General features: G+C 39.8%; 1 protein-coding gene across 2 annotated transcripts in view; it reads right to left on the minus strand.

Moving 5' to 3' along the window:
- The window catches only part of LOC126473269 (E3 ubiquitin-protein ligase Ubr3), a 297,943-nt gene that overhangs the window by 229,794 nt on the left and 41,206 nt on the right, over positions 1-26,943 (minus strand). For both annotated transcript variants that reach the window (XM_050100220.1, XM_050100221.1), the window contains exons 4-6: positions 24,585-24,717; positions 20,136-20,265; positions 3,384-3,517 (exon numbers count right to left, since the gene is read on the minus strand). In XM_050100220.1, the coding sequence (XP_049956177.1) occupies positions 3,384-3,517; positions 20,136-20,265; positions 24,585-24,717 (397 nt within the window). The remainder of the gene's footprint in view (positions 1-3,383; positions 3,518-20,135; positions 20,266-24,584; positions 24,718-26,943) is intronic.

Raw genomic sequence — 26,943 nt, forward strand, 5'->3', positions numbered from 1 at the left:
GTTCAGCAGCTTGTCAGTGGGTCTGTGAGCTCGACACTGACATTCAGCGAGGGCAATTAGAGTGCAGCGCATGCCAGTCGGAACCAAGATATTGATAATAAAACAGATACAACCTTTGTTCAAATGTCTCTGAGCACTACGGGACTTAACATATGAGGTCATCATTCCCCTAGAACTTAGAACTACTTAAACCTAACTAACCTAAGGACATCACACATATCCATGCTCGAGGCAGGATTCGAACCTGTGACCATAGTAGTCGCGCAGTTCCCGACTGAAGCGCCTAGAACCACTCGGCCACTGCAGCCAGCTACAACCTTGTCTTCAGCAGAGTTTCATTACTGTGACTGATTACATACTCAACTGTACTTCAAGAATTGTTATTGAGTAGTAGAGTGTCTCATCACACCAGCGTGCTCTTTCAGTTGCGTTCATTCAGAAGCTGTTCAGCTGCTATTCAGAACGTATGTTAGAGTGTATTCTCTGTGTCAGTAATAAAGTTCAACTGTTCTTAATTATCTGAACACATCTTCCTTCTTGTAGCATGCATGACAAAGAACAGGATACTAAAGAATGATGGCAGCTGTCATCAAAGTGGAGGTATTCTCTCAAGTACCCAGCCACAATGGGGCATCATGGGTGGTTGGGTTGACGAACTTTGGGAACCATGTAGGAGTTTAGGCAGCAGAGAGGTTAAGGGGAGACAATCTCAGCTCTTGTGGGCCAATACCTTCACCTATTACTTGTAACCTACCCTCCTATATAAAAGACACCAACCATTTCCTCCACCAACTCTCCACAATTCCTATTCCTTTATCACCCGGTGCCCTGCTCGTCACTACCAATGCCACCTCCCTCTACGCTAACATTCCCAGTGCCAATGGCCTTGACGTTACTGAACACTATATTCCTCAATGCCAGACTGACTCCAAACCTACTACCCTCATTTCTGGTCACCATGGCCAATTATATCCTCACCCTCAATTACTTCTCCTTTGGAGGAATCACCTACAAACAAATCTGTGGTACAACAATGGGCACCCACATGGCAGCAACCTATGCCAACATTTTTATGAGCCATCTACAAGAACCTTCCTAAGCACCCAGAATCCTGAACTCCTCATTTGGTTGTGATTCACTGATGACATCTTCATGATCTAGACTGAGGATCAGAGTGCCCTGTCCACATTCCTCCAGAACATCAACACTGTCTCCTCTATTTCTCTATTTGGTCACCTGGTCCTCCTCAAACCAACAAGCCACCTTCATTGATGCTGACCTCCATCTCAAGGATGTCTACAACAATACCTCTGTCCACATCAAACTTACCAACCACCAACAATACCTCCATTTCGATAGCTGTTACCCATTCCATACCAAGAAGCCCTTCCATACAGCATGGCCACCGACAGTTGTTATGTCTGTAATGGCAAGTAGTCCCTCTAGAAATATGCCAAGGGTCTCACAGTGGCCTTCACAAATCGAAATTACCCTCCATATCTTGTCCAGAAACAGGGGATTTGTCTCTCCATTCACCGAGCACCTGTCCCATCCTCCCCAATACCCACTGTCTGGCTACAAATGAGCATTCCCCCTCAAGACATTGTACCACCTAGGACTGGAGCAACCGTCACATTCTCCAGTAGGGTTTAGGCTACCTGTCATAATGCCCTGAAATCAGGATATCCTCCTCACCACCCCCAAAGTGGTACTTCGTGGGTCACCAAACCCATGCAGTATCCTTGTCTGTACCTACATCACTCCTGCTCCCAACCACTTGCCTCGTGGCTCATATCCCTGCAATAGACTTAGATGCCAGCCCCGTCCCATACATTCCCCCACTACTACCTACTCCAGTGCTGTCACTGTCATCTCCTACCCCATCAAAGGCAGGGCCACCTGTGAAAGCAGCCACATGATCTACCAACTAAGCTGCACCACTGTGGCACTTTCTACATGGGCATACCAATTAACAAGCTTATCTGTCCACATGAATGGTCCACGCCAAACCATGTGCAAGAGACAGATGGACCACCCAACTGCTGTAGATGCCACTCAACACAATGTGCTGCACCTTAAAAATGGTTTCACAGCCTGTGCCATCTGGATTCTTCCTACAGACATCTGCATTTCTAAATTGCGCGGATCGGATCTCTTCCTACAATACATCCTTTGGTCCCATAACCCTTGGCCTAAAAGTTGGTTAGTTCGTGACTCCCACCTCCCCTTCCCTGCTGCCACTCCAGTAGTAAGCATGTCTATCCCACCAACACACCTCCAAGTCCTTCCCCTTCCCCCCAACCATAGCTTCCTGACACTGCACCTAATAACTTTATCCTGTCCCCACCAAGCACAAGCACACTCTGCCAACAATACTAGCATCTTTGACACAGTCAGACATCCTCTAGCACTCTGAGACAGTAGGTGTGTGTGTGTGGGGAGGGGGGGGGGGGGAGGGGGAGGGAGTGGGGGGGTTGCGCGCGCGCTTGTGTGTTCTGCAGAAGATGGACTTTGTCCGAAAGGTTCATTAGCTGTCAACAACTCTGGACGCCTATATATGGTGCTTCCCTATCAATGGATGACAATTTTAATCAGTCAACCCACAGAAATCCTAGTTAGAACAATTTTTTGGGGAATGGAATGATCACAGTCTCAGTTGTTGGTAAGGCAGGTGGCAGTCTTTGGTTCCCTTACAGAAAACTGGGAGAAATGCCCCAAAGTCTACAAAGAAGACTTACAAAGCACCCTACCCTAGAATATTACTCAGGTGTGTAGTACCATGTCGAACAGGACTAATGGAAGATACTGAACGTGTGCAAAGCAGTGCAGCATGAACTGTCACACACATGACTGACAGGAGAGCATTGGAAGAGCATTACAGAAATGCTGAAAAACTCAAACTGGCAGACTCTTTAAGGTGGATGCATATTATCTTGCAAAATCATCCTTAAAATGTTTCAAGAAACAATATTAAGCAAAGAATCTAGAAACATGCTATGGTCCACTATGTATGGTTCCCGCAACAGCCTCAGCTTCGATGATAATAGTACTGGATGGGAAGAATACTCTCTGACATGGTTTTCAGAGTATGGATGTAGAGGGAAAAGAGGTGGTTGGGGAGTGTGTGTGTGTGTGTGTGTGTGTGTGTGTGTGTGTGTGTGTGTGTGTGTGTGTGTGTGCGCGCGCGCGCCCTCAGTAGTCTATGCTATCTTTCTGTTGTGTCTTGCACCTGCCTCCTTCCCCCCCCCCCCTCCCCCCCTCCATCCAGCACTCAATTCAACGTTGCTGCTGACATGCTGACACATAAGGCATATATACTACATATTTATACAAAAATTTTAAGCTTGTATAAAGTGCAGAGTAGTAAGTACATCATAAAGTACCTTGTAATCTGGGTCAGGTAACATGTTGAGGAGGAGGCAAACAACTTTCTGGGGGAATTCGAACTTAACTGTCCAAAACACAAGTTCTTCAAGGAAGGTACGATGTATTAGTTGCTCTTGCAGCGATGGGCAGTCTGAAAAAAAGAAATGCAATATAATATCTCTATTATGGAATCCGGAATTTATGAAACTACACTGTGTGATTACAACAGACAGTTATAAATTGCTCTTGCAGGTACAAGTAGAAGAGTTAAACATATTCTTTCAAAATTAAAAGAGTGGGGAATTGTCTGGATAAAAACATAACTGTGGCAGGGATAAGACACACAAATAAATTATAATAGGTGTTCAATATCGAATACCCAAAACTTCGAAGGCAGTTCCTTCATTTACTATTTTAAGTCACACAGTTAGCAAGTTGAATGGCTGATTCTCTGATGATGAAAAGGAACAAAAGTATTACTCCAACTAACGAGTTAGTCATAAGACATAAACTTCTCCTTCATCATAATCAGAACAATTTTATTTATCTTTTCCTTCCTCCCTTCATGTTTTCTCTCTTATAACATTCTGAAATATCCAGAACACAAGTCTCTTTCATTTTATTTGTAAGTCAATCATATATACTCAAATAGTTCCTGTTATGATAATTCACAAGGAGCCATTCTTTAACATCACCAGCAATTAGTCTTTTTATTTCAAAGTTTTGTAATTTTAAGTTTTCACACATGTTTCACAACAACAAAGTAATTACTGAGAAATTCAAATTTAAGGCCTATCTCATTGTCTTGTTAACTGGAATGGAGAGTTCTACATGGAAACAATGTACAGCAATTTGGTAGGCCATATAAAAGAGGCTAAATGAATCCAATGAATGAAACTCAACTCACTGTTTCAAAGAGAGCATTACATTAATGAAAGAGTCCCCATCCACATACTATTTCACAAAGCTACACTGGCATCTCCTGGAACCCCACGAGCTTTCACTGGTTGTTGCTTACACTTCTTATACTCCTGGGATGACTACAGTAACAACCATCTTGGCAGGGAAAGAAAAGTCACAAAATATAAATTTGTCGGTCAAATATCCTAAGTACGCACTTCTACAATATACTCGTCATAAAGTTGTACTCTCTCATGCACTTTAGTTTCAAGGTACACATGCAGAAAGAAACAGTTATTAACTCTCATAGACAGAGCTGAAGTTTGGAAATGTTTTTATGTTCAGCTTTTGACCATTATATCATGGCAAATAATAAAGCTTTCACATAACAGGATGACCATTAATTACATATGTTTGTCTACCTTCTTACAAAATTTGTACCGTTACGCACACCTTTGAAACATAGAAGTGGCATGCGTAAAAACATTACCAAAAAATTTGTTTTTGCGGGTAAAATCAGAGTGAAGCTAGATTTTTGAAAGCAAAATTTCAATTTTACTGTAAGAATGCATTTTTTTATTTATGTGATTCACTTTTAACCTTTTCCATGCATTCAATTCATGCAAGAACGAATTTTACGTGCTACATTTAGCTCAACTTTAAACCGTTGTATTTAAAAATGGAATAAAAAAACATTTGATTCGACTTTTTTCATTTATCTACCTTCGTGCAAAGTTTGAGCCAATTAGTACACGGTTAAAGAATAGAAGTGGCATACTTAAAAAACCTCCCACAAAACATGTTTTTTTGCATGACTTTGCACATACAATACAAATGGTGCTCTTAGCTGAGCATTAATTTCAGCCCAATTAAAATCTTTTGCAAAAGGAATTAATTGATTTCCACAATTTGCCTGGGCACCAGCTCCAGTTCATTGCTCAAACCTTGCTTAATGCACTGCAACATAGGTACATTAAGACATGTTCGAATGGCTACAAAAATGGTAGTTGGTCCCGGCTAGGCCAAAAATCTTTTACCTGATGTTCCCAGCTCACATAGGAACTAAGCACCAATCCCTTCAAAACTTGATTCCGCACACGGCCTTTTCAGGCATATTTATTGCAGTGCTTCCGTGCTGTAACGATAACGCCATTTATAAATTTTTTACTGCCATGGATCATATTATTAACCCCTCTGAGTACTGCTGAAGTGCTAACACACACAGCACCACTACTCCCTTCGGTTTTGCGAATATGTTTAGGCCAGTATTACACTATCAAATTTCTTTGTCCAATATCTTTGTCAAAGAAACTTGATGGTGTAATAGGGAACTTTGTGAAATGTCGTCAAATATTTGATCAAATCTAGTGCCTCGCTGTAGATTTGATCAAAGAAGTCGCTTGTCTTCTGTTCACTGCAATGTGACATGTTACCACGTGGAGCACTAGCATTGCTGCAGCGTTCTGTCAACTGTAGTGTATTTATACACATTGTCGGTAAATACAATTGGTGTGTACTGACAACTACAAAATTAATAGAAATGTATCTAGCTGATGAGGCACTTTACAACGTGAGGCACCCTGAATACAAAAATAGATTAAGAAGATTGGAGACCTGACCTGAGCTAACCTAACCCAACTCTCTCCTGTACCAAGGAATCAGAGTGTTACAGTGAGCCTGTCTTCTGCAGATACAGCAGTTCTTGAATGAGTATTGCGTTTTTTGATATGAGGATACACTTCACTGAGCACATACAGAAATGTATGCTCATCGATTCTTAAGTAATTGACGTACGACTTTACGTCCTCCACTATAAGCTCGTGTAACAAGTTTTGTTAAATGTTTTTATCGTGTCATCGTAAAACCCATGACTTCACCCAGGTATGTTTCCGTCCCCCCCCCCCCCCCCCCCTTCTCTTCCGCACGTGCACACAGTGCAATTGTGGTACATGCAACTGCTGCAGTTAATAACAAGTTGTTGTTGTCAGCCATCTTGAACTTTGACGAAAAATATGATGACAGTGTAATACCCCTTTTTGCGCCACGTCAAAGAACTTTGTCAAATATATTTGACAAATATTTGATCACTCTTTGATCAAATCTTTGACAAAGAAATTTGATAGTGTAATACCGGACTTACTTTTGAATGTGGAGTTGGAGACATTTTTACTAGTGTCACTATTCTGAACCCTCAAGCCAACTAACTTATTGCCTATAATGTATATGTGGATGATGTGATGAAAGCTCAGTAATACTTCTATTTCTTGTTTAAGCAAGTCAGTTGCAACGGTCATGTGCTACAACTATTGTCTTGTCACATTGCCGTTTTCGACTTTGCTTTGTACCTATTTGTTGTGTCAATATTAAAACTTGTCTATTCTATGAAGAAAATGGCATCAGTGTTTCACTGCGAAAGAAATTCTGGAGATATTCACCAGTAATAATAGATAGGATAAACTGTATGTTGTCAACATTCGTGATTACTGTACCACAGAACCCCTACATAAGTCTTCAATCACGTAAAAATAAGTAGATGAGATCTGAATAAATTGATACAACTGGAGATTGTAAACAATTTGTAAGGAAACATTAGGCAATGACAAACAGAAACAAGCAAAAAGAATACAATGTAGATGAATAGGTAGTTTTGAGAGATGAAACAGTGAAAGGATGAAACAGTGAAAGGAGCAGGTGGAAAGCTATGCAAAATGGAAGGCCCAGCAGAAATCCTTGGAAACACAAGGTATTAGTTTGTCTGATACAGGCATAGTAAAAATTGAATTAAACAATGGAACCTCTATGTTGGAGTATCAACAGTATAAGGAAGAGAGAGATTGCTACTCACTGTAAAGATGACATGTAAGTTTCAAACAAGTGCAATGACAGACACAAATTAGCTTTTGGCCAAAGCCTTTATCAGAAAGGGAAAAACACATGCACATTCATTCACACATGCAAGCAAACCCACTCACATATGATTGCCACCTCGAGCAGCTGGCATTCTGGTCCGACCTGATGGAGATGGTGGTTGTATGTGTAAGAGTTGTGCTTGCTTGTGCAAATGAATGTGTGCATATATTCCAGTCTGAGCTGCCAGAGACAGCAGTCATGTGCATGAGGTCTGCTTGCTTGTGTGAATGTGTGCGTGCGTGTGTGTGTGTGTGTGTGTGTGTGTGTGTGTGTGTGTTTCCTTTTTTTGGCGAAGGCTTTGGCTGAAAGCTAAAGTATAAGGGTCTATTTGCAACTTAACATGAAGCAAATGAGACAGGCATATGGGAATACAGGCACCTATATCATGAAACTGCCAGAGTGGAAAATTGCAAAGCATGCATGACTGTAAGAAATATAGATAAAAAAACATTTTTAGAAAAACAGAAGCAGCTGCTTGAATATCAGGAGCACAGATGCAAGTCAGTACTAAGCAAAAAGTACTAAAGAAAACCAACAAGAATTCTGGAAAGGAATTAAAGGACAGGTAGAAGAAATACAAATTTTATGGAGCCCATATCATTTGAAGCCTGTCAGAACTGGCAAAGTATTTGGAAGTTCAAACAGAATGGACAATGTCTTGAAAAGAGGATATAAGACGTACATAAAAAAATTAAAATAAGTGTAATGGATCACAGTTAAACTGTTTTTAGCTGTGTCCGGAGAATTACATTACAAAATGACATGCTAAAGATAGTAAATGAGTACTGCTATTTGGGCATCAAAATAACTGACAACACAAAAAGGAAATGTAGACTGGCAATAGCAGGAAAAACATTTCTGAAAATGAGAAATATGTTAACATAAAACAAAAAAATGTTAGAATGTCTTTTCTGCAAATATACAACAGGAGTGTAGCACTATATGAAAGTGAAGCATGGCCAATAAATGGTGCATAAAAGAGAGTATAGATATTTCTGAAATGTGATTTTTCAGAAGAAATCTTCAGATTACGTGGATATATCAAATAACTAATGAAAGATAAACAGCTATCTTTCCTTCATGATCACGATCCTAGGCACATGGATTGGTCTTTACATAAGGTCTTGAATCATCATCTCAACCAAAAGACGAGCGTGTTCAATACCATTGTAACATGCACATTAAGAATACAAGAGCTGCAACACATCAGACACAAGATAAAACTCTTGGAATGCTCTCTGAGGCGCAACAGATATACCACACAGAATTTGAAAAAGCACCAACATTTGATGAAATGATATCTATAAAGAAGAAATTTTGGATATGGCCTTTCCGCCATATATCCCCAGGGTGTCAGAACAGAATCCGTCTTATACAACAAAAGATGTGGCATAAAGAGACTGTACAGACTTATGAAAAATCTGTGAATGCCCCATGTTGGCCAAAGACAACTGCAGTCCTCATTCACAGTACCAGGATTTTGATTTCTGTCTTGCAGAGTGTGACAATCATACGTAGCAAGTGAGAAGGCAGTCTGACAATGTCAACAGCGGTCTTTGAACAATGCTACCTTGGGTAAATATAACCTCCTCCAGTGAACTCGACTTCAGTTCACCACAACCAATTGAGATCTATTCTTTGACAATGCCAGTCACTTGTGCAGGAGAAACATCAAGTTACCAATTAAACAGCTGCCAGCTGAAGAACCCAAAACTGATTACTCCAGATAATACATGGCCAACAATTCTCAATAATCATTTTGATTCTCTGGTTAAGCCACATCTTAACTACCACTTGTGGCACTGTTTGCAGGAACAGGTGTGCCATGCTAAAACTTCAGAAAAGACTGAAGCATGGATATACACAATTACACCCAATGAACAGAGTTGTATGAGACAAGGAAAGGGTGGTTCTTCTTAATCACCACCACCATCACCATCACCATCCTAATAGCACAGCTGTGAAATCTATACCTTCACTGTCATAAATATTTGGCTCTTTCTATGTTGCGATTTCCAAGGTTGCGATTACAGTGGAACCTGAGAACAGACTGATGACCTCAGCAGTTTGGTCTCATAAGACCTTACCTTACCTGAGAACACAGCTGGTTTTCTTTACGAATACATAGCAGTTTTTGCTTCTGTGTTGTTGTGGAAATATTAAAATGTCTCTTGTTTCCAAACAAATTAACTGCCTGCCACTCTCTCATTGGGTGCGTAGAACCAGAAGCTAACACACTGGTTTCATTCCCTTCAGACGTCACTCTTAGCATCAACAACATTGCTGCTTGAAACACATAAGTACACCACTAGATTCTGACTAGGCTTTTATCCTCTCCTGCAGAAATGTACGGGGGCTGTCCAGAAAGCAAAGCGTAGCATTTTTTTTTTGTCTTCGACAATTCTTCATTGAATATAATGAGAATTACACACATGAAAGAATTCTGTTTTATCTACACACTCTACTTTTGATGTAATCTCCATCCCATTCTATGGCCTTTCTCCAGCGCGAAACAAGGTCCTGTATGCCCTGTCAGTACTAATCCTTGTCCTGATGGCAGAGCCAGTGCTTCACTGTGTGAATCACCTCCTCATTGTCCTCAAAATATCTCACATGAATGACATCCTTTTTCCAAACAAGTGGATGGTCTCCCCAACCGCTGCAAATCATGGAGCTCTGCTAAACCGCCTTCTGATGACCTCACCCTCCGTGCCCAGCGACTAACTGTACTTATGTCAACAACAGATGCTTTATACACTTTGTACAAGTGTTTGTGAATATTCTGCACAGTTTCTTTCTCTGCAGAGAGAAATTCAATGACAGCATATTGCTTGTAATGTACATCACCTACAGATGCCATTTTGAATCTACCCAATATCTACACCAACTGTCAGAAGTGACAAACTTTGCATGCTCACTCAGGAGACTTCAAATAATACATACGTAATGTTTCGCATTCACAGCATTGTTTTCGGCTGAGAAAAAAAGTGTGGTGCATTACTTTCTGGCAACCCTCATATAATATGCCCAATTTTAAAGTCAGTTCAATTCCAATTACAAATGGATTCAGAAAAACTTAGTTCAAACGTGGTAGATGTTCATAAAAAGCCAAAGTACGCAGCATAGATTCCTATGGTTGCCAGCACAATTAAATTTGCTGCTCACTCACCAGTCCCCTCCCCACACTCATCCTAGTTTTCAACCAAGCTGGTATCACTATCCCCCCTCCCCTCCAACACTTCTATAGTGCTGTGCTTGAGCAGCTGTGAAACGCTGAGTGCAATATCTTCTACAGTGCATGTCAGACGTAACAACAGCAACAAATACATAAATAAACTATCGCAATCCGGATTAAGTCCAATTCTTGAACTTTCACTTGTCCTGTGATCTAGTGACAACTGATGGAACTATCTCCATGATGGGCCTTATTGCTGTAATTTATTCTCACGATAACAATTACTGTCAGTTTAATATGATTATTTCATTTGTTGGACTTTTAATTCTAAATTAATTTTCATCATCATCATCTTGTTCTAAAGCTATTTTAAACAGCTGGTGTTGTTTTTGCCTGTTATTCTAATATGTGAACAGTGTCCGAATTTCTCCTTTACAACCCTTTTTGTAAATCCTTACAGTCTCTCACAACCAAATAAAATACTGACTTGGGTTCAGAATCAAGAAAGGTTTTTTTTTTAAAGGACAACATTTTTTGCCTTTTAATGTTACCTTTACTTAAAAAGCTTCATAAATGTTCATATACACTATTCATACTGCAAGAAAACTTTCATTAGAAACCTGTTCAAATACAAAAAGAGTTTGTAAGACGATAGAATGTAATGTTATTTCCTACTCTATTCCAGACAATTAGGAGTCAAAAGCCACGTGATTGTTAGAGCAAGGTAAATACTGTATTGAATGTTCCGGCATGTCAGGAAATCTCAAGCCTGTTTGAATGTGAGTATTGTTTGCCCAGCCCTACCCTTCTGAATTCTTCAAAATAAATCTGCATGTGACCTCAATAGCCAATGCTTCATCTGTAAACGTAAGATGACCCCTGTATTCATCTTCTAAACAACAAAATAGTGTTGACCTCAGCAGCAGTAGTTTAATCTGCGAATATAAGATGACCCTGTATTTATTGAATGACGTTTGGGAAAAAGACCTCGTCCTATAATCGGGTAAACATGATACGGCACTCTGTTGCATTCTGTGGAATCAATACAGAAGATAGTGAAATGATGTAAGGAGGTCTTTTTTCACTTTCTGAGTAGTTAATGCGCATTGAGAAATAAGAAGAAAAGCAGAACTTGCAATGTGCTATTTTAACTTGTGCCCTGCTTTGGCATTACAAACCATCGTCAGGAACTGAACTGGTAAGTCAGCCCCCCCCCCCCCCCTCCCTCAATTAGCTCCAACACAGTGTCCACAGCTAACCATATGCTTTCCATGAAGTGGGGCCAGGGCTGTTCCTCAGCTAACCAACGAAGCTTGACATGGTACCATGGTACTTTAACTTTTTATGTTTGAGCATGCCTTATTCTGGCATGTATTAGATTATTTTATACTTCTGAAGGAGGCTAGATTACTCTCGCTGAAACCTGGGAAAGACCAGTAACTTTTCACAACTAAGGTGGATCTCTGACGTATTAATATATATAAGCCATCAGAAAACATGCATGTGTAGCATAATGCTATCACTGAAGATCATTAACACATGGTAAAGTCCATCGGCAGTCATCATCAACAGACAGTGGACATCACATAGCTGATAATTATGATTATACGTATTACAAATTTACTTTGTCAGTGCCAGTCAAAAGCATAGATCATTATGGATGTTTGGTAACTGAAACGCAATGGGGTGTCAATTGTATTCTTCGCATTTACTTCATGGCTTAGAGGGTTCCCTCCAGATGACATACTGTGCTGCCAAACACACAGGCTGCTGATTTCAACTGCTGTAACATATATTTATATAAAGAAAGTTTACGCTATGCTACATAAAAGATGTAAATGTAATCTTCTATTTTCTCCAATGTGCTAAAATTACTTGGACATGCCCACAACACAAACAATGAAAGAAGGATGGTTATGGTTTAACATCCTGCTGGCTACAAGGGCATTACACAGAGCACAATCATTGATAAGGAAAGGATGGGCAAGAAACTGGCTGTGCTTAGTCCGTGTGGGAACTTTCCTTAATTTAGGGAAACCAGGGAAAACCTTAATCTAAATGGCTGGATGGTGAATCACGACCCACTCATTCCAAATGTGAGTCTAGGTCTTCAGCTATTGCACCATCTCACCTGGTACCAACAAAAGGTATTCGGATACTTTGTCACTTCATTTTGAAGTTTTCCTAGGAAACATGTGTAGGTATTATGTGCACTATAAGTACTGGTAAATTTTCAATGAGTGTTCCGACATACATACTTTATCTTTTTGGGTAGTTTGCACACACATTCTTGTACTATCTGGCATGAACAGGAAAGGGAGACATTTCATATTTTGAGGAGGAAAAATCCATGTCCATTGAAGCTTCAAACTTTATGTTACAGAGTAGTTAAACCATGGAAAATCCAGGATGGAATAACGACAATATTATGAAAATTGCAGCTCACCATACAGAGCAGATGTTGCACCACAGACAGGCACAACAAAAATACTGCACTACATGTAGTAATAAGAATAAGTACACATACAATATTTGTTCTCCAGTCATGGTGAGTAAATTCAGATTGAGACTAAGTTATTAGCATTAGAGCTACAAAAACTCAGTGTAGTGCAATGAAGACAGCATGGGCAATTCACCACTAGGTAGCAGCCAGAAGGCAAGGGACTCAGTGCAGGTATTCACGTAAGGCAATAGGAAAGTAGTGCACAATAGGACATACAGTAAATCTACAGCAGCCGGGATGAAGAAGGAAGCTTTTTCCCCTTATTTTCATTTTCTTTTCAGTGCACATACACTACCGCTCATTAATTTCGATACACCCAATAAATGACATCTAGTTCTCTGTAGATAAGGTCTAATACCATGGGTACAGTTGAGGAAGCAAAGGAATAGTACAACAGTTGTATAATGTAATGATTTTTGTTTGTGGTCACTGAGATACAATAGTATCCAACAATGTTGTGTACATAAACGTTATGTACCTATCTGATATGTTTATTTACCTATTTGCCAATGGACGCCGCATTTGGTGCACCTGTGTTGTTCCCTGTAGTTACGTGACGTCCACAGCAAACAGTAAGCATTGCTGCGATACACAACACGTGGTTCCTGCACGTCAGTTCCTTCGTGACACTGAAGTGTGCACATCGCTAGTATGGCTCCCCGAGTGGAGATATCCACAGAAACCCGTGCTGCAATTGTAGCATTTAGCCAAGCAGGTTTATCTACACCCTTCACCGCCAGAAGACAACACGTAGCAATAAGGACTTACCACGACCAGGATGACCTCGTAAAACAACTAAAAATGATGATAAATATATCAGAATTACCAGTGCGAGAAATAGATTCAAAAGACAGTCCCAAATTCGTGCAGAATTGGTAGAAATGAATACGACAACAATATCTATTACAACAGGAAGGAGGAGGCTGACTGTACCCGGCTTGAAAGGATGTGTCACAGCAAGAAAACCTCTTCTAAGGCCCATAAATAAACAGAAGAGACTTGAGTGGGCTAGAAAACATAATTGGATATAGGAAGGGTGGACAAAAGTGTTATTCACCGATGAATTGAAGTTAGAGATTTTTGGAGCCAGAAGGAGAATATTTGTTTGCCATTTGTAGGGGAAAGGGTAGCTCATCAGTGTGTTCTACCTAGAGTTAAAAACGGTGAAAGTTCTATTACGGTTTGGGGATGTTTTGCTGGAGATAGAGCTGGCGACACTGTGAAAATAGAAGGATGTATGGATCAGAAGTAATACCATCGCATACGTCAGTATTATGCAATGCAAAGTGGATTGCACTTAGTACGAAAAGGCTTCACCGTACAACAGGATAATGACCCAAAACATTGGTCGGCATACTGAACGAACTACACTGCACCAAAGGAAAAACAGATAGTACTGAATGATATGCTATGGCCATCCCAAAGCTCCGATTGTAATCCCACTGAAATGGGTTGGGATGAAGTGGACAGAAATATCATGGAAGTTAATATGCACAGCAAAGAACATCTCTGGAATATTGTTCAGGATGTGTGGAATCATATAGATTCACGATACCTAAAAAAACTAACTGACCGCATGCCTCGAGTTTGTGAGGCAGTCATTAAATCCAAAGGAGGATACTTCGATGAAAGTAAAATATAATGATTATGATTGTGATTGTATTATATACGCGGAAGCTAATATAATTTTATTTTGTGAGAAATAATGTTTGATTTGTGTTGTAAATCTGAAATACCGGCGTGTGCTGAAATTAATAGGTGGTAGTGTATTACTTAAACTAGTTACAACCTCATTACAGGGGACAAATGACAAATAGTCCACAACACATTGAGTTCAAAAGGTAGAGACAGTTCCTCGCAAATAATTTAGATCTTATAAGCAAATGGAATCCATCATATTCAATGAAAGATTTGAAAATGAAGAGAGATAACCAAAAATGAATACTCCATCATACACCAATGTCAGTTGTGTAATGTTAAGTGCAAGAACATGAAAACTGCCACGGAAACATGTTACTCCCGCTGCACTCTCGTACCACGCAGAAAAATCAAATCATATGATGACAAAATTACAACTGAGTTGATAAGTTTTGACCCAGTTTACTGCAATTTTTCAGCTCAGTGCTAAAGCACAAACACCTGACACAAATTGGTAGTTGGCATGAACACAATGAGTATTACTAACTATGTTTGTTTTCAGTACCATGGGATATGCAAGTAACTAACAAGGCTGTGGAATGTCTCGTGTTCAATACATAGTTGGGAGAAGAAGCACTCAAATGCCGTATCACCACAACCTGATATTAGTCTCATGTAACCCATCAAGGACAGTAGCTAGGCATGAAGTACCTGAATAATGAAAATTGAAACCAATGGATGTATTGTAATTCAGACACCATTTATTCAAAACATGCTACAAGTTTTGAAGTGAAAAAGCATCATCTCGGTTGTCATCTGAGCACTGGTAGGCTTGTTACTGGAAGTTACAAAATTCAACTGATTTTGGCTCCGCTGCACATGACATTTTTGGTTGTACATGCTGGTATAACTTGCTTAATAAGTTGTACTATCTCCATTTGAAAACTCTTGGGCTTTGTCATTGTGGTTTGTACGTTGATGGCAGATTAAACTTGGGGCCTGAAGATGATGCTTGTTTATGGTGAAAATGGTAGCATGTTTTGAATAAATGATGTCTGAATTACAATACAGCTGTTGGTTTCAATTTACATCATTCAGGAACTTTTTATAAGTTTTCTGTGGTATCACCTCCATCCACAAGACATTTCTTCTTTAGATCAAGGTGATACGCAAATGTAGTAAAAAAAAAAGGAATTCACTCAAATTACTTACTGCAATTATTAACTACACTACTTACAAAGGGAGAAATCATAGAAAGTTTAAGTAAATTAAAAGAGTCTGCAGTACCAGATTGTGCCAAAGGGACAAAAGTTCAGACAATCTGTAGGAGTTGTATTTTGAATCATAAATCATAACAAATGAGAACAATCAATACAAAACTGTAGACCTGCTAATGTGAGTATCCTTCCATTTCAGAAACTGAAACACAGGGATTGAATTGAAAGTCATGACTGACCTTTAGTTCCCTAGCCATGTTTGACTACAGTTGAACTTACTTTATACTATCTGCATTGGCCACTTCGAAAGACAGACTTTATAAAAAACAAAAAAATCAGAACAAAAACACTTTCAGCCATCTATACCTACAATTTCTGTGACCAGTTTCGGCATTTCACTAACCATTCTTCACGCCCCCCCGACCAATGTGTAGGAAGAATGTGTTAACAAAATAGGCGCCAGCATTCAGTAACTTATCAGTAGACTTCGTTTTTTACAACATGATTCCTTCATTCATCAGGCGCAGACTTCACCCATTGTACAATAGTGTCAGCTGTGTAACGTTAAGTGAAAGAACTTGAAAGCTTCCACGGAAAGGTGGTGATCCTGCACTATCACTATCATGCAGAGAAACCAAATCATATGAAATGAAATTATAACCAAGTTACTAATTTTTTTTACAAGAGTCAGTCTGTAACTGATGAATAAAGGGCTTGCGTTGCTAAAAAAGAAGTCTACAGATACCATTTACTGAATTGCTGGCCTCTATTTCAATGATGCAAGAGAGTGGGGATTATTTTCCTACACAGTGAGGAGGCCTGAAGGTGGTGTAGTGAAACCCCAAAACTGGTTGCAAAAATAAAATAAAATTAGAAATATGGATGGCTGAAGGTGTTTTTGATTTGACATTTTATATTGAACAGCTTAAGTCCCCCGACCATCCCGTATAAAGATAGACTTACAAAGACTTATACAAAACACGTTGCATAATGGGCTTTGGTGTCACATCATTTTCATACCAAATAATGACTGAATTTAATTTAAATCAGGGAGTTCCTGCAGCCAATACAAGACTCATCACCAATGACAGAATCGATATAGTAATCATCATAGGCTGTAAGTTGTGTAAGGAGATGAGATAAAATATTTTTAAGATGGCAATACTAGAACTGACCAGTATTTTCTGTTAACAGGAATAGTGTATTCTTTCTCTAAAACAGAGCTGTTCAAGGGTTGAGATTTCAAGGTTTTTTTTTTTTTTTTTTTTTTTTTTCATTGGATACCATACTGTTGAAGGAGCACGTATGGCGAGAAATCCTATAGCACCTGGAATTCAATTGTTTTATATATTGTCTGTCTCGCACGACGACGGTATCTTCTGTAAGGCATCTTGGCAGCGTTCAATGCAGTTGCCTGTGCAGCAGCAGCAGCAGCAGCGCGAGTGAGCCGCTGCGCGGCGCTCGCTCGCTTTTATAGACGCGCGATAGCGCGTGACCTTGATTCGGACTTAGAACCTTTCACAGTGCCAGCCGCGCGTTATCCCGGACGGGAGCACTAGACTCACTAGGTGCTCCCGTCCGCTGTGCGCTAAGTCCGCGGCTGGCGCGCTGCCAAGATGACGTACCGCCGCCTTGTCGGCGGGGTCAAAGGTCAACAGAAGATACCGTCACCGTGCGAGACAGACAATATATAAAACAATTGAAGACGTGGAAATGACAACATCTGCTGCTGACAAGAAGAAGAATACCATAAAATCTGTCGCTGCACACTCACTACTAGATGGACCCGCTGTCTTCTGTGGTTGTAAATTGAATTTTAGTATTGATCTTAATGATACATTTTCGCATGGTAATGGCTGGCTAACGGTCGCTATCGTACGAGGCGGTACAGGAGTACCAAATGTATCAGGATTGGAAAGCAAAACTCCTTTACTACTTTAAGCGTCTCCTTTCGTAATCTCATTCCCGCAGCATCACCAGTTTTAATTTGATTACATTCCATTAGACTCGTTTTGCTTTTGTTGATGCTCATTTTATATCCTCCCTTCAAGACACTGTCCATTCCATTCAACTGCTCTTCCAGGTCTGTTGCTGTCTCTGACAGAATTACAATGTCATCGGCAAACCTCGAAGTTTTTATTTCTTCTCCATGGATTTTAATCCCTACTCCGAATTTTTCTTTTGTTTCCTTTACTGCTTGCTCAATATACAGATTGAATAACATCGGAGAGAGGCTACAACCCTGTCTCACTCCTTTCCCAACCACTGCTTCCCCTTCATGTCCCTCGACTCTTATAACTGCCATCTGCTTTCCGTACAAATTGTGAATAGCCTTTCGCTCCCTGTATTTTACCCCTGCCACCTTCAGAATTTGAAAGAGATTATTCCAGTCAACATTGTCAAAAGCTTTCTCCAAGTCTACAAATGCTAGAAACGTAGGTTTGCCTTTTCTTAATCTAGCTTCTAAGATAAGTCGTAGGGTCAGTATTGCCTCACGTGTTCCCATATTTCTACGGAATCCAAACTGATCTTCCCCAAGGTCGGCTTCTACCAGTTTTTCCATTCGTCTGTACAGAATTCACATTAGCATTTTGCACCCGTGACTTATTAAACTGATAGTTCGGTAATTTTCACATCTGTCAGCACCTGCTTTCTTTGGGATTGGAATTATTATATTCTTTTTGAAGTCTGAGGGTATTTCACCTGTCTCATATATTTTGCTCACCAAATGGTAGAGTTTTGTCAGGAATGGCTCTCCCAAGGCTGTCAGTAGTTCTAATGGAATGTTGTCTACTCCCTGGGCTTGTTTCGACTTAGGTCTTTCAGTGCTCTATCAAATTCTTCACGCAGTATCATATCTCCCATTTCATCTTCATCTACATCCTCTTCCATTTCCATAATATTGTCCTCAAGAACATCGCCCTTGTATAGTCCCTCTATATACTCCTTCCACCTTTCTGCCTTCCCTTCTTTGCTTAGAACTGGGTTTCCATCTGAGCCCTTGATATTCATACAAGTGGTTCTCTTCTCTCCAAAGGTCTCTTTAATTTTCCTGTAGGCAGTATCTACCTTACCCCTAGTGAGATAAGCCTCTACATCCTTACATTTGTCCTCTAGCCATGCCTGCTTAGCCATTTTGCACTTCCTGTCGATCTCATTTTTGAGACGTTTGTATTCCTTATTGCCTGCTTCATTTACTGCATTTTTATATTTTCTCCTTTCATCTATTAAATTCAGTATTTCTTCTGTCACCCAAGGATTTCTACTAGCCCTCGTCTTTTTACCTACTTGATCCTCTGCTGCCTTCACCACTTCATCCCTCAAAGCTATCCATTCTTCTTCTGCTGTATTTCTTTCCCCCATTCTTGTCAATTGTTCCTTTATGCTCTTCCTGAAACACTCTACAACCACTGGTTCTTTCAGTTTATCCAGGTCCCATCTCCTCAAATTCCCACCTTTTTGCAGTTTCTTCAGTTTTAATCTACAGTTCATAACCAATAGATTGTGGTCAGAGACCACATCTGCCCCTGGAAATGTCTTACAATTTAAAACTTGGTTCCTAAATCTCTGTCTTAGCATTATATAATCTATCTAACACCTTCCAGTATCTCCAGGCTTCTTCCATGTATACAACCTCCTTTTATGCTTCTTGAACGAAGTGTTAGCTATGATTAAGTTGTGCTCTGTGCAAAATTCTACCAGGCGGCTTCCTCTCTCATTTCTTACCCCCAATCCATATTCACCTACTACGTTTCCTTCTCTTCCTTTTCCTTCTACCGAATTCCAGTCACCCATGACTATTAAATGTTCGTCTCCCTTCACTACCTGAATAATATCTTTTATCTCATCATACATTTCTTCAATTTCTTCATCATCTGCAGAGCTAGTTGGCATATAGACTTGTACTACTGTTGTAGGCGTGGGCCTCGTGTCTCTCTTGGACACAATAATGCGTTCACTATGTTGTTTGTAGTAGCTTACCCGAACTCCTATTTTTTTATTCATTATTAAACCCACTCCTGCATTACCCCTATTTGATTTTGTATTTATAACCCTGTATTCACCTGGCCAAAAGTCTTGTTCCTCCTGCCACCGAACTTCGCAAATTCCCACTATATCTAACTTTAACCTATCCATTTCTCTTTTTAAATTTTCTAATCTACTTGCCCGATTAAGGGATCTGACGTTCCACGCTCCGATCCGTAGGATGCCAGTTTTCTTTCTCCTGATAACGACGTCCTCCTGAGTAGTCCCCACCCGGAAGTAAGGAAGTACGGAAGAATATAGTGAACAACATTTCACAGACAACAGAATATTAAAACACAAAACAGCACCTGCAAAGTCTTATAACATAGTTCAATTACTTATGGTCATATTAAAGACTAATAATAGGTAACAAACAAAAATCAAAACAGTGTTTCCATACCTTTGTACTCTTCGGGTGGTTCTGGATTAGGAAGAGACTTCAAAGCTTCATGATAAACACGCTGGCTCTCTAACATATAGCTATAGTATTCAGAATCCTCTGAAAAGCATTCAGTAAGGTGCTTATATATCTGGAAAAAAATATAAAAAGGACTTAAAATGACTGTTTTAAAATCTGATTCAAACTGACGCAAAATGACAGTACTGAATGTCCTGCCAGCCATACACATTGTATGTGATCTCCCCCCCCCCCCCCCCTCACACACACACACACACACACACACACACACACACACACACACACACACACACACACACCACTCACTCTGTAACAACATAACCAAATTTCTTCGTATTACAGTGACTGTCATGGAAGTAAAAGTCTCAATGTCATTTCATCTAATTACAACATCCTAAATTTGTCAGTTTCAAGTATTTAAAATAACTCCTAGAAATATACAAAATTAACTGTTTTTCCATATTTTTATGGTCAAATAAGAGAGGTATGTCACAAACAATGCCTCTCTCCAGAGAGATACCTCACTTGTCACAAGGCGCCCCTTGCACAAAGTCTGCTACAGTGTGTTAACTTTAAGTTACCCAGTTACCAGATGGGATTGTGGATAGTTGGAGGAAGCTAGTCTGGCATTTACAGACACATCCACAGAGTGAGGAGCCGTGCAGGGGTAACAACTGCTTACCACAGTGCACGCACCTTACAATGTACTTTGTGCTTCTGCAAAACTAGAAGTCACACATGGAAGTAAAGATTATTTAAATGTTGTTTGCAATTGAAACAAAAATAACCTTACTTGCTGACACATTTAAAATTGGCTGCAATCAAAACAAAATGACTATTGGCCATAGTCTTTTGACTTCTACAGATTCATGTCTAGGGAGTCTAGTGGTCAACTTACAGTTAACACACTGCAAGAGTTTCTTCAACATATCTCTTTGCTGAAAAGTACACCATGGCTATGGAAACATTGCAGCTTGTTGCCTGTGACCTACAAATAAATATATTCTCAATGATACATATCATATCTTCTCAACAGCAATACCATAGTGTGTAGGGCTACAGCACACTTTATTACACAATTTGATCATTTTAGTTGCTTTATTTAACATTTCATTTTTCCCTGTTTTTATTCTCACATGCTCTATTACACTGCTGAAAAAGACAATCTCATCTTGTAAGGCATGCTGGATGCTTTGGACTAATTTTTCCTTGCAGTACAGAAGCTGAACAGCCTGCCCAATACTCCAGGAATCTAAAGTCAAGTAATTTTCGCAGCCTACCACATCTCATCTACACAATCATCTTCAGAACTGCATAAAGTTCGCACTAAATGCAATCCAGAACTGCATAAAGTTCCGCACTAAATGCAACCATTTCCTGATTTGTGGCTTCTTGGAATTCACTCTCTTAGAAAAGTCCACACTACCTGGTTTTAAGAGCCCTATAAGATTGTAAGTTTAGAGGGAAATTTTAGAAAACACTTCCTCTGTTTTTCATTAATACGCTTCAATGGCTGACACTAGAGTAACAAGACACGTAGTGACCTTGTATTAAGTATGAACTGAGACAAAGTGTTCTATAATTACTCCTGGAGAAATTTGTGATGTTTTCTAGAAGTAATTACCCTGTTCACTGTTATTGTTATGAAGTAAATAAATAAATAAATGTACATTCACAGAAATGTCAGGGTAATAATTACGGTTCTGTACATAAAAGAGCACAAGAGGCTATCTAACTAGTCTTCACCATGTCACGGACAGAGAAAGGGCAAGGAAATGTAAAAAGGACTTTACACACTATGCTAATATCTTTGACAACACTGACCCTATGATACACCCAACAAACTTTCCACTATGACCACAAGGGTACTGGGGTACTGTATAAAATAGCATGTGTTTAAACAATGGAAAATCTGGGATGGAATGTAACAATATTATGGAAAGGAAAGTTGCTACTCACCATATAGCGGAAATGCTCAGTCAACTCAGCATCTCTGCTACATGGTGAATAGCAACTTTCCTTTTCATAATATTGTTATAGCATGTGTTTATGTAGATTGGTTAAACATCAGAATGGCCACTCAAGAAAAGGCTAAATCCTGTCCATGTCATTCACATGCGACAATGATAATCCCTGGTAAGCACTCCAATAGCTTTTACATGGCAAAATGCCAAAACTGACTGTAACAGTTAGTAATAATTTTTTACCCAGTGTGGAACAATAGACCTCTTTATTTCAACAAGAAGAAGGAAAGGGAATAAAAGAATTCAGCTGTGGGATCCATCAGGAGCAACATTAAATCACAAGCAACTCTGGATGAGATAAATATCAGTGCAATAACTGAAACAGAAAAATTAGATTTTAACGCCATACCAATAATGAACTTAACAGAATCATAACAGGTCACACTGGAGACAGATAGTGAAAAAATACCAGCTATAGTGTTTGTTAAGGAATTGTCACAACATTTGTGCGAAGTAAGAAAGACTATCTGGGATATCTGTTATCAGGAAAGGAAGGGGACAAGATGAGGTTATCTTAAATACACACAAGACACAGGCAGCAATAGGGAGTTCATGCAACATGTTGGGTTGGAAAGGGGACAGTAGTAGTATTGTGACTGGCCAAAAGTGCTGAATTCCGTCACTTGCCTCTACAGATGTAAATCTATGGCATTACACAATATCTCAGGCTCCAACGAAATCAGTCTTTCCTGAGGAAGGCCATTGTAATACAATCGAAACATAGGTTTTGCAGCTTATAATTAAAGTATTTTATACAACGACATGGTACAAACCTAGAAGAATTTTAATCATCTTGACATTGACTGCAGAAGCCTATGTAGTTATGCTATTTATCATGAACTGCACAATAGCTGTAATGTGATGTGTATGATCCTGCTTAGAAGTGGGTTGTTAAAAATGCACCTTTTTCAACTGAATCTTTGTGAAACACATACTGCAATGTTTAACAACTGTTCTACTTGTGTACGCCTGACAATGTACTGAATTCTTTCTTTCTTTTACTGGTGCTTTGTCCCACAGTTTCACATGATTAGGATGGATATGGCAAGGTTAATGTTTAAGGGTGACCAGATGCCCTTCCAGCTGCCACCCATACCCCCCGGGACGGAATGAGCGTACCCCAGCTGTCTGCGTCTAGTGTAATCCATGGAACAGTGTGAGCATTTTCAGATGTCTGCGAGTTGTGTAACTGAGGCGGAACATGGGGACCAGCCCGGTGTTCACCAAGCGAGATGTGGAAAACTGCCTAAAAACCACATCCAGGCTGGCCAGCACACCAGCCAAAGTCAGTAATCTACCAGGCAGATTTGATCTGGGGCCAGTGCGCCTATCCGAGTCCAGAAAGCAGAGCATTAACACTCTCTGCTAACCTTGTGGGTTGACAATGTACTGAATAACACAGGAAGTAAATAGCAAAGTTCATTAAATGTATTCTATCTCGGAAACCATTCAGAATAAGGCATGTGTCCATAGGAAGTTTTGTTTCAAATCATCGTTCCTATCATAGTAAGATGACTCCTTACTGAAATTTCCCTCTTCCCTGGCAATTATGTGTGTTATGTTGTTATGTTAAGTGTCCTGCTACTCACTGGCACTCTTTTCTAAGCTGACGAATGAAGTGAGCTATTTCAAGCACTTTCTGTTGAGCAGGTATTGTTACTGTCATATGGTACATCTATACAGATGGAAGAATTTTTATGTACAAAATGGGATGCAATGATCTTTCATTAGAAACAGGGGACATAAAGGACAATGCAGACAGAGCTCCACTTACCTGGACAAGACTTACAACAGTTGGGGCAAGGCAGATGTCACAGAGGATACTCACCAACAACTGTTTTGCCTTTACAGTCGTCCATTCCATCAGTCTGAGGGACTTTTTTTTTACAGGTTTATACCACCCTCAAACTTTCAATGCTTAAGCCTAGATCCATACTCTCTGTGATGCACAACATTTAATGATTGTGAAGCAAAGCATCTACAGAGTCTGTGATTACAGAGGATTGGCAGCACTCGCCATCTACAGCTCAAGAAACCCCGGTTCACTGAGCTTTATGAGGTGCTACCCATTTAGTATGACCCAAGATGTGAATGTGGCTTATCAAATGCCACAGACATGAGAAGCATTTTCCACACACACGCAATGTTACAGGATATAGGAATGCCCAAAGAGAGTTCTAAACCAAGACATCTGATAGTTTTATTGCAACAGAATAGATGAAAAATAGCCTACCTGTTTACACATTAAGAAAGATGTAATTAAAAATGTGTGGTTTACCAAAAAAGGGTGAGAAAATTTAAAATTTGTGTGATGCAAAAATCATAAATTCTTTCTTATGTAATTAATTGTATAAAAACAGTATATTAAAAGAACAGAAACAAAAGAATCACAGAAAAATTATTTTACCTGTGGGTTTGTGAGAGCACCTGTCATGACTCTTCTCATTGCAGCACCCATTGCACTGAAGTCATGGAGCATTGTAAGATATAAGTCAGCATCTTGAATGGCAACTAGGTACGCATCTTGTATCCCCGATTTGCTGAAGTTAAAATGAAAAATTAGTTAATAATTTTTCTTTTTAACAAGTTTATCTGAGTGTTATAAAATGGATGACAATGAGAACTGGAATAATAAATGCTAAAATTAATAAAAACCTAGCCCCAAAATGTATGCATCAGCAACACAATCACTTGAAATTACGTAATCATTAAGGAGATGGGGGTACTCTCACATGATTGTGCGTAATGCATTGGCCATTGCTGTACTGTGTTATATATGCCATGGTGGTATCTGAAAGCTCCTTGTAAGAAGCTACTTGCACTGCCCATTATCAGAAACATACTGTCTAATCAAAGGAATACTCATTCTATCTCTCTGATTTATATTACGTTTCTAGGGTACATTCAGCCGAAACACAGAGCTGCAGAAAAAATATAATTACAAATGAAACACTTACCACCAAAACAAAATACTGGAACTTGGATAAAGTTATGGGTTGTAAAGAACACTTATTTCCATCAAAACATCAGAATCCTAACTAATAAAAAAAAAGGACGAATTTTAATACTAATACTGGATACTGGAAGGGCAGTGGTAATGTCTACAGACATGTTGTTCTTATCTGTACATAATGTAAAAATTACTGAAATCCAAAAGATACTGTTGCAATATCATCCTCACAGACCATTGCAAACAGATATGCAGGCACCTACATAACTCTGTAGCTGTGCACTGCAAAAATTTTTGTGTAATGTTCTACAACATAGTGTTCTACATCAGTAGCGGACTGGGTTGCTATATGGTGTAGCACAATACTGTGTTTCTGTCGCTGGATACATGAAGGGAGCCAAACTGGAGCAAGTACATATCCTACCAGCTCAGCTGTTAACGTCATTACGTCAGCGCTGTGCATTCAATCTGTATAGTCTCTGCATCAGTCATCGGTTAAATGTGTGGCCAAGACGCTACATTCTCATCAACTAGGCGAAGTCGCTGGAGTCACTGGTCTACAAGCCGTCAGCTAGCCCTGATGGTTCCAGGCTCTGATCTGGAACCACCGAGGTAAGGCTACTCATCGGGTGCCATCACCTAACACTCCACCTAGTCTCTTGAAAGTCCAGGGTTTGACTGAGCACCAGCGCAACTCTGCTAGCCACTACACAAGCAGTACACCAGTACAGTCTTAAGCTCACTGTAGTGTGAAGCTGGCATCTGACACGTCAGCAAGGCCACCGTCATCACCGGCCACTGTCATTCTGCCATAGCAGCCTACTCCCTCAGCGTATACTCTCGCTGTCCACCACCCTGGCTAGTTCCTAGGCCACTGTCGTCTACCAACTGTACAGAAGCACCAATTAATAAAGAACGTTGCTGTTGAGTGAGCATTACTGCCTCTGCACACGAAGCGGTTCTGGAACTCCCAACCCACACCTCCCTGCACATATCACTTTGCAGAGCAGAAGTGGCCAACCTACAACACTGGTGTCAGCATGCCGATCACAGTGCAACACAACCGCCATATTTCATGTCAAATCACAGTGATCACTGACCTCATATAACAGATGTTTGTGAAAAATTGGTGTCAGAAACCACGTAATAAAAACAAAATAAACAATTTTTCCACAATTTTTTGATCAACACTTATGAGAGCATTTTGAAATGTGGGTCATTTTCACAAATTGGTGTGCAGAGACTGGATGGTTCATAAGTCTGTAACCACTATAACTTTTTTATTTATCAACCTAATTTATTCAATTTGGTGTTAATGGAAACATACAAGGAACAATTATGATATGTTGTTGTTGTGGTCTTCAGTCCTGAGACTGGTTTGATGCAGCTCTCCATGCTACTCTATCCTGCGCAAGCTACTTCATCTCCCAGTACCTACTGCAACCTACATCCTTCTGAATCTGCTTAGTGTATTCATCTCTTGGTCTCCCTCTACGATTTTTACCCTCCACGCTGCCCTCCAATGCTAAATTTGTGATCCCTTGATGCCTCAAAACATGTCCTACCAACCGATCCCTTCTTCTAGTCAAGTTGTGCCACAAACTTCTCTTCTCCCCAATCCTATTCAGTACCTCCTCATTAGTTACGTGATCTACCCACCTTATCTTCAGCATTCTTCTGCAGCACCACATTTCGAAAGCTTCTATTCTCTTCTTGTCCAAACTAGTTATCGTCCATGTTTCACTTCCATACATGGCTACACTCCATACAAATATTTTCAGAAACGACTTCCTGACACTTAAATCTATACTCGATG

This window comes from Schistocerca serialis, chromosome 4 (assembly GCF_023864345.2).
Source record: "Schistocerca serialis cubense isolate TAMUIC-IGC-003099 chromosome 4, iqSchSeri2.2, whole genome shotgun sequence".
NCBI classification, from domain to species: Eukaryota; Metazoa; Arthropoda; class Insecta; order Orthoptera; family Acrididae; genus Schistocerca; species Schistocerca serialis.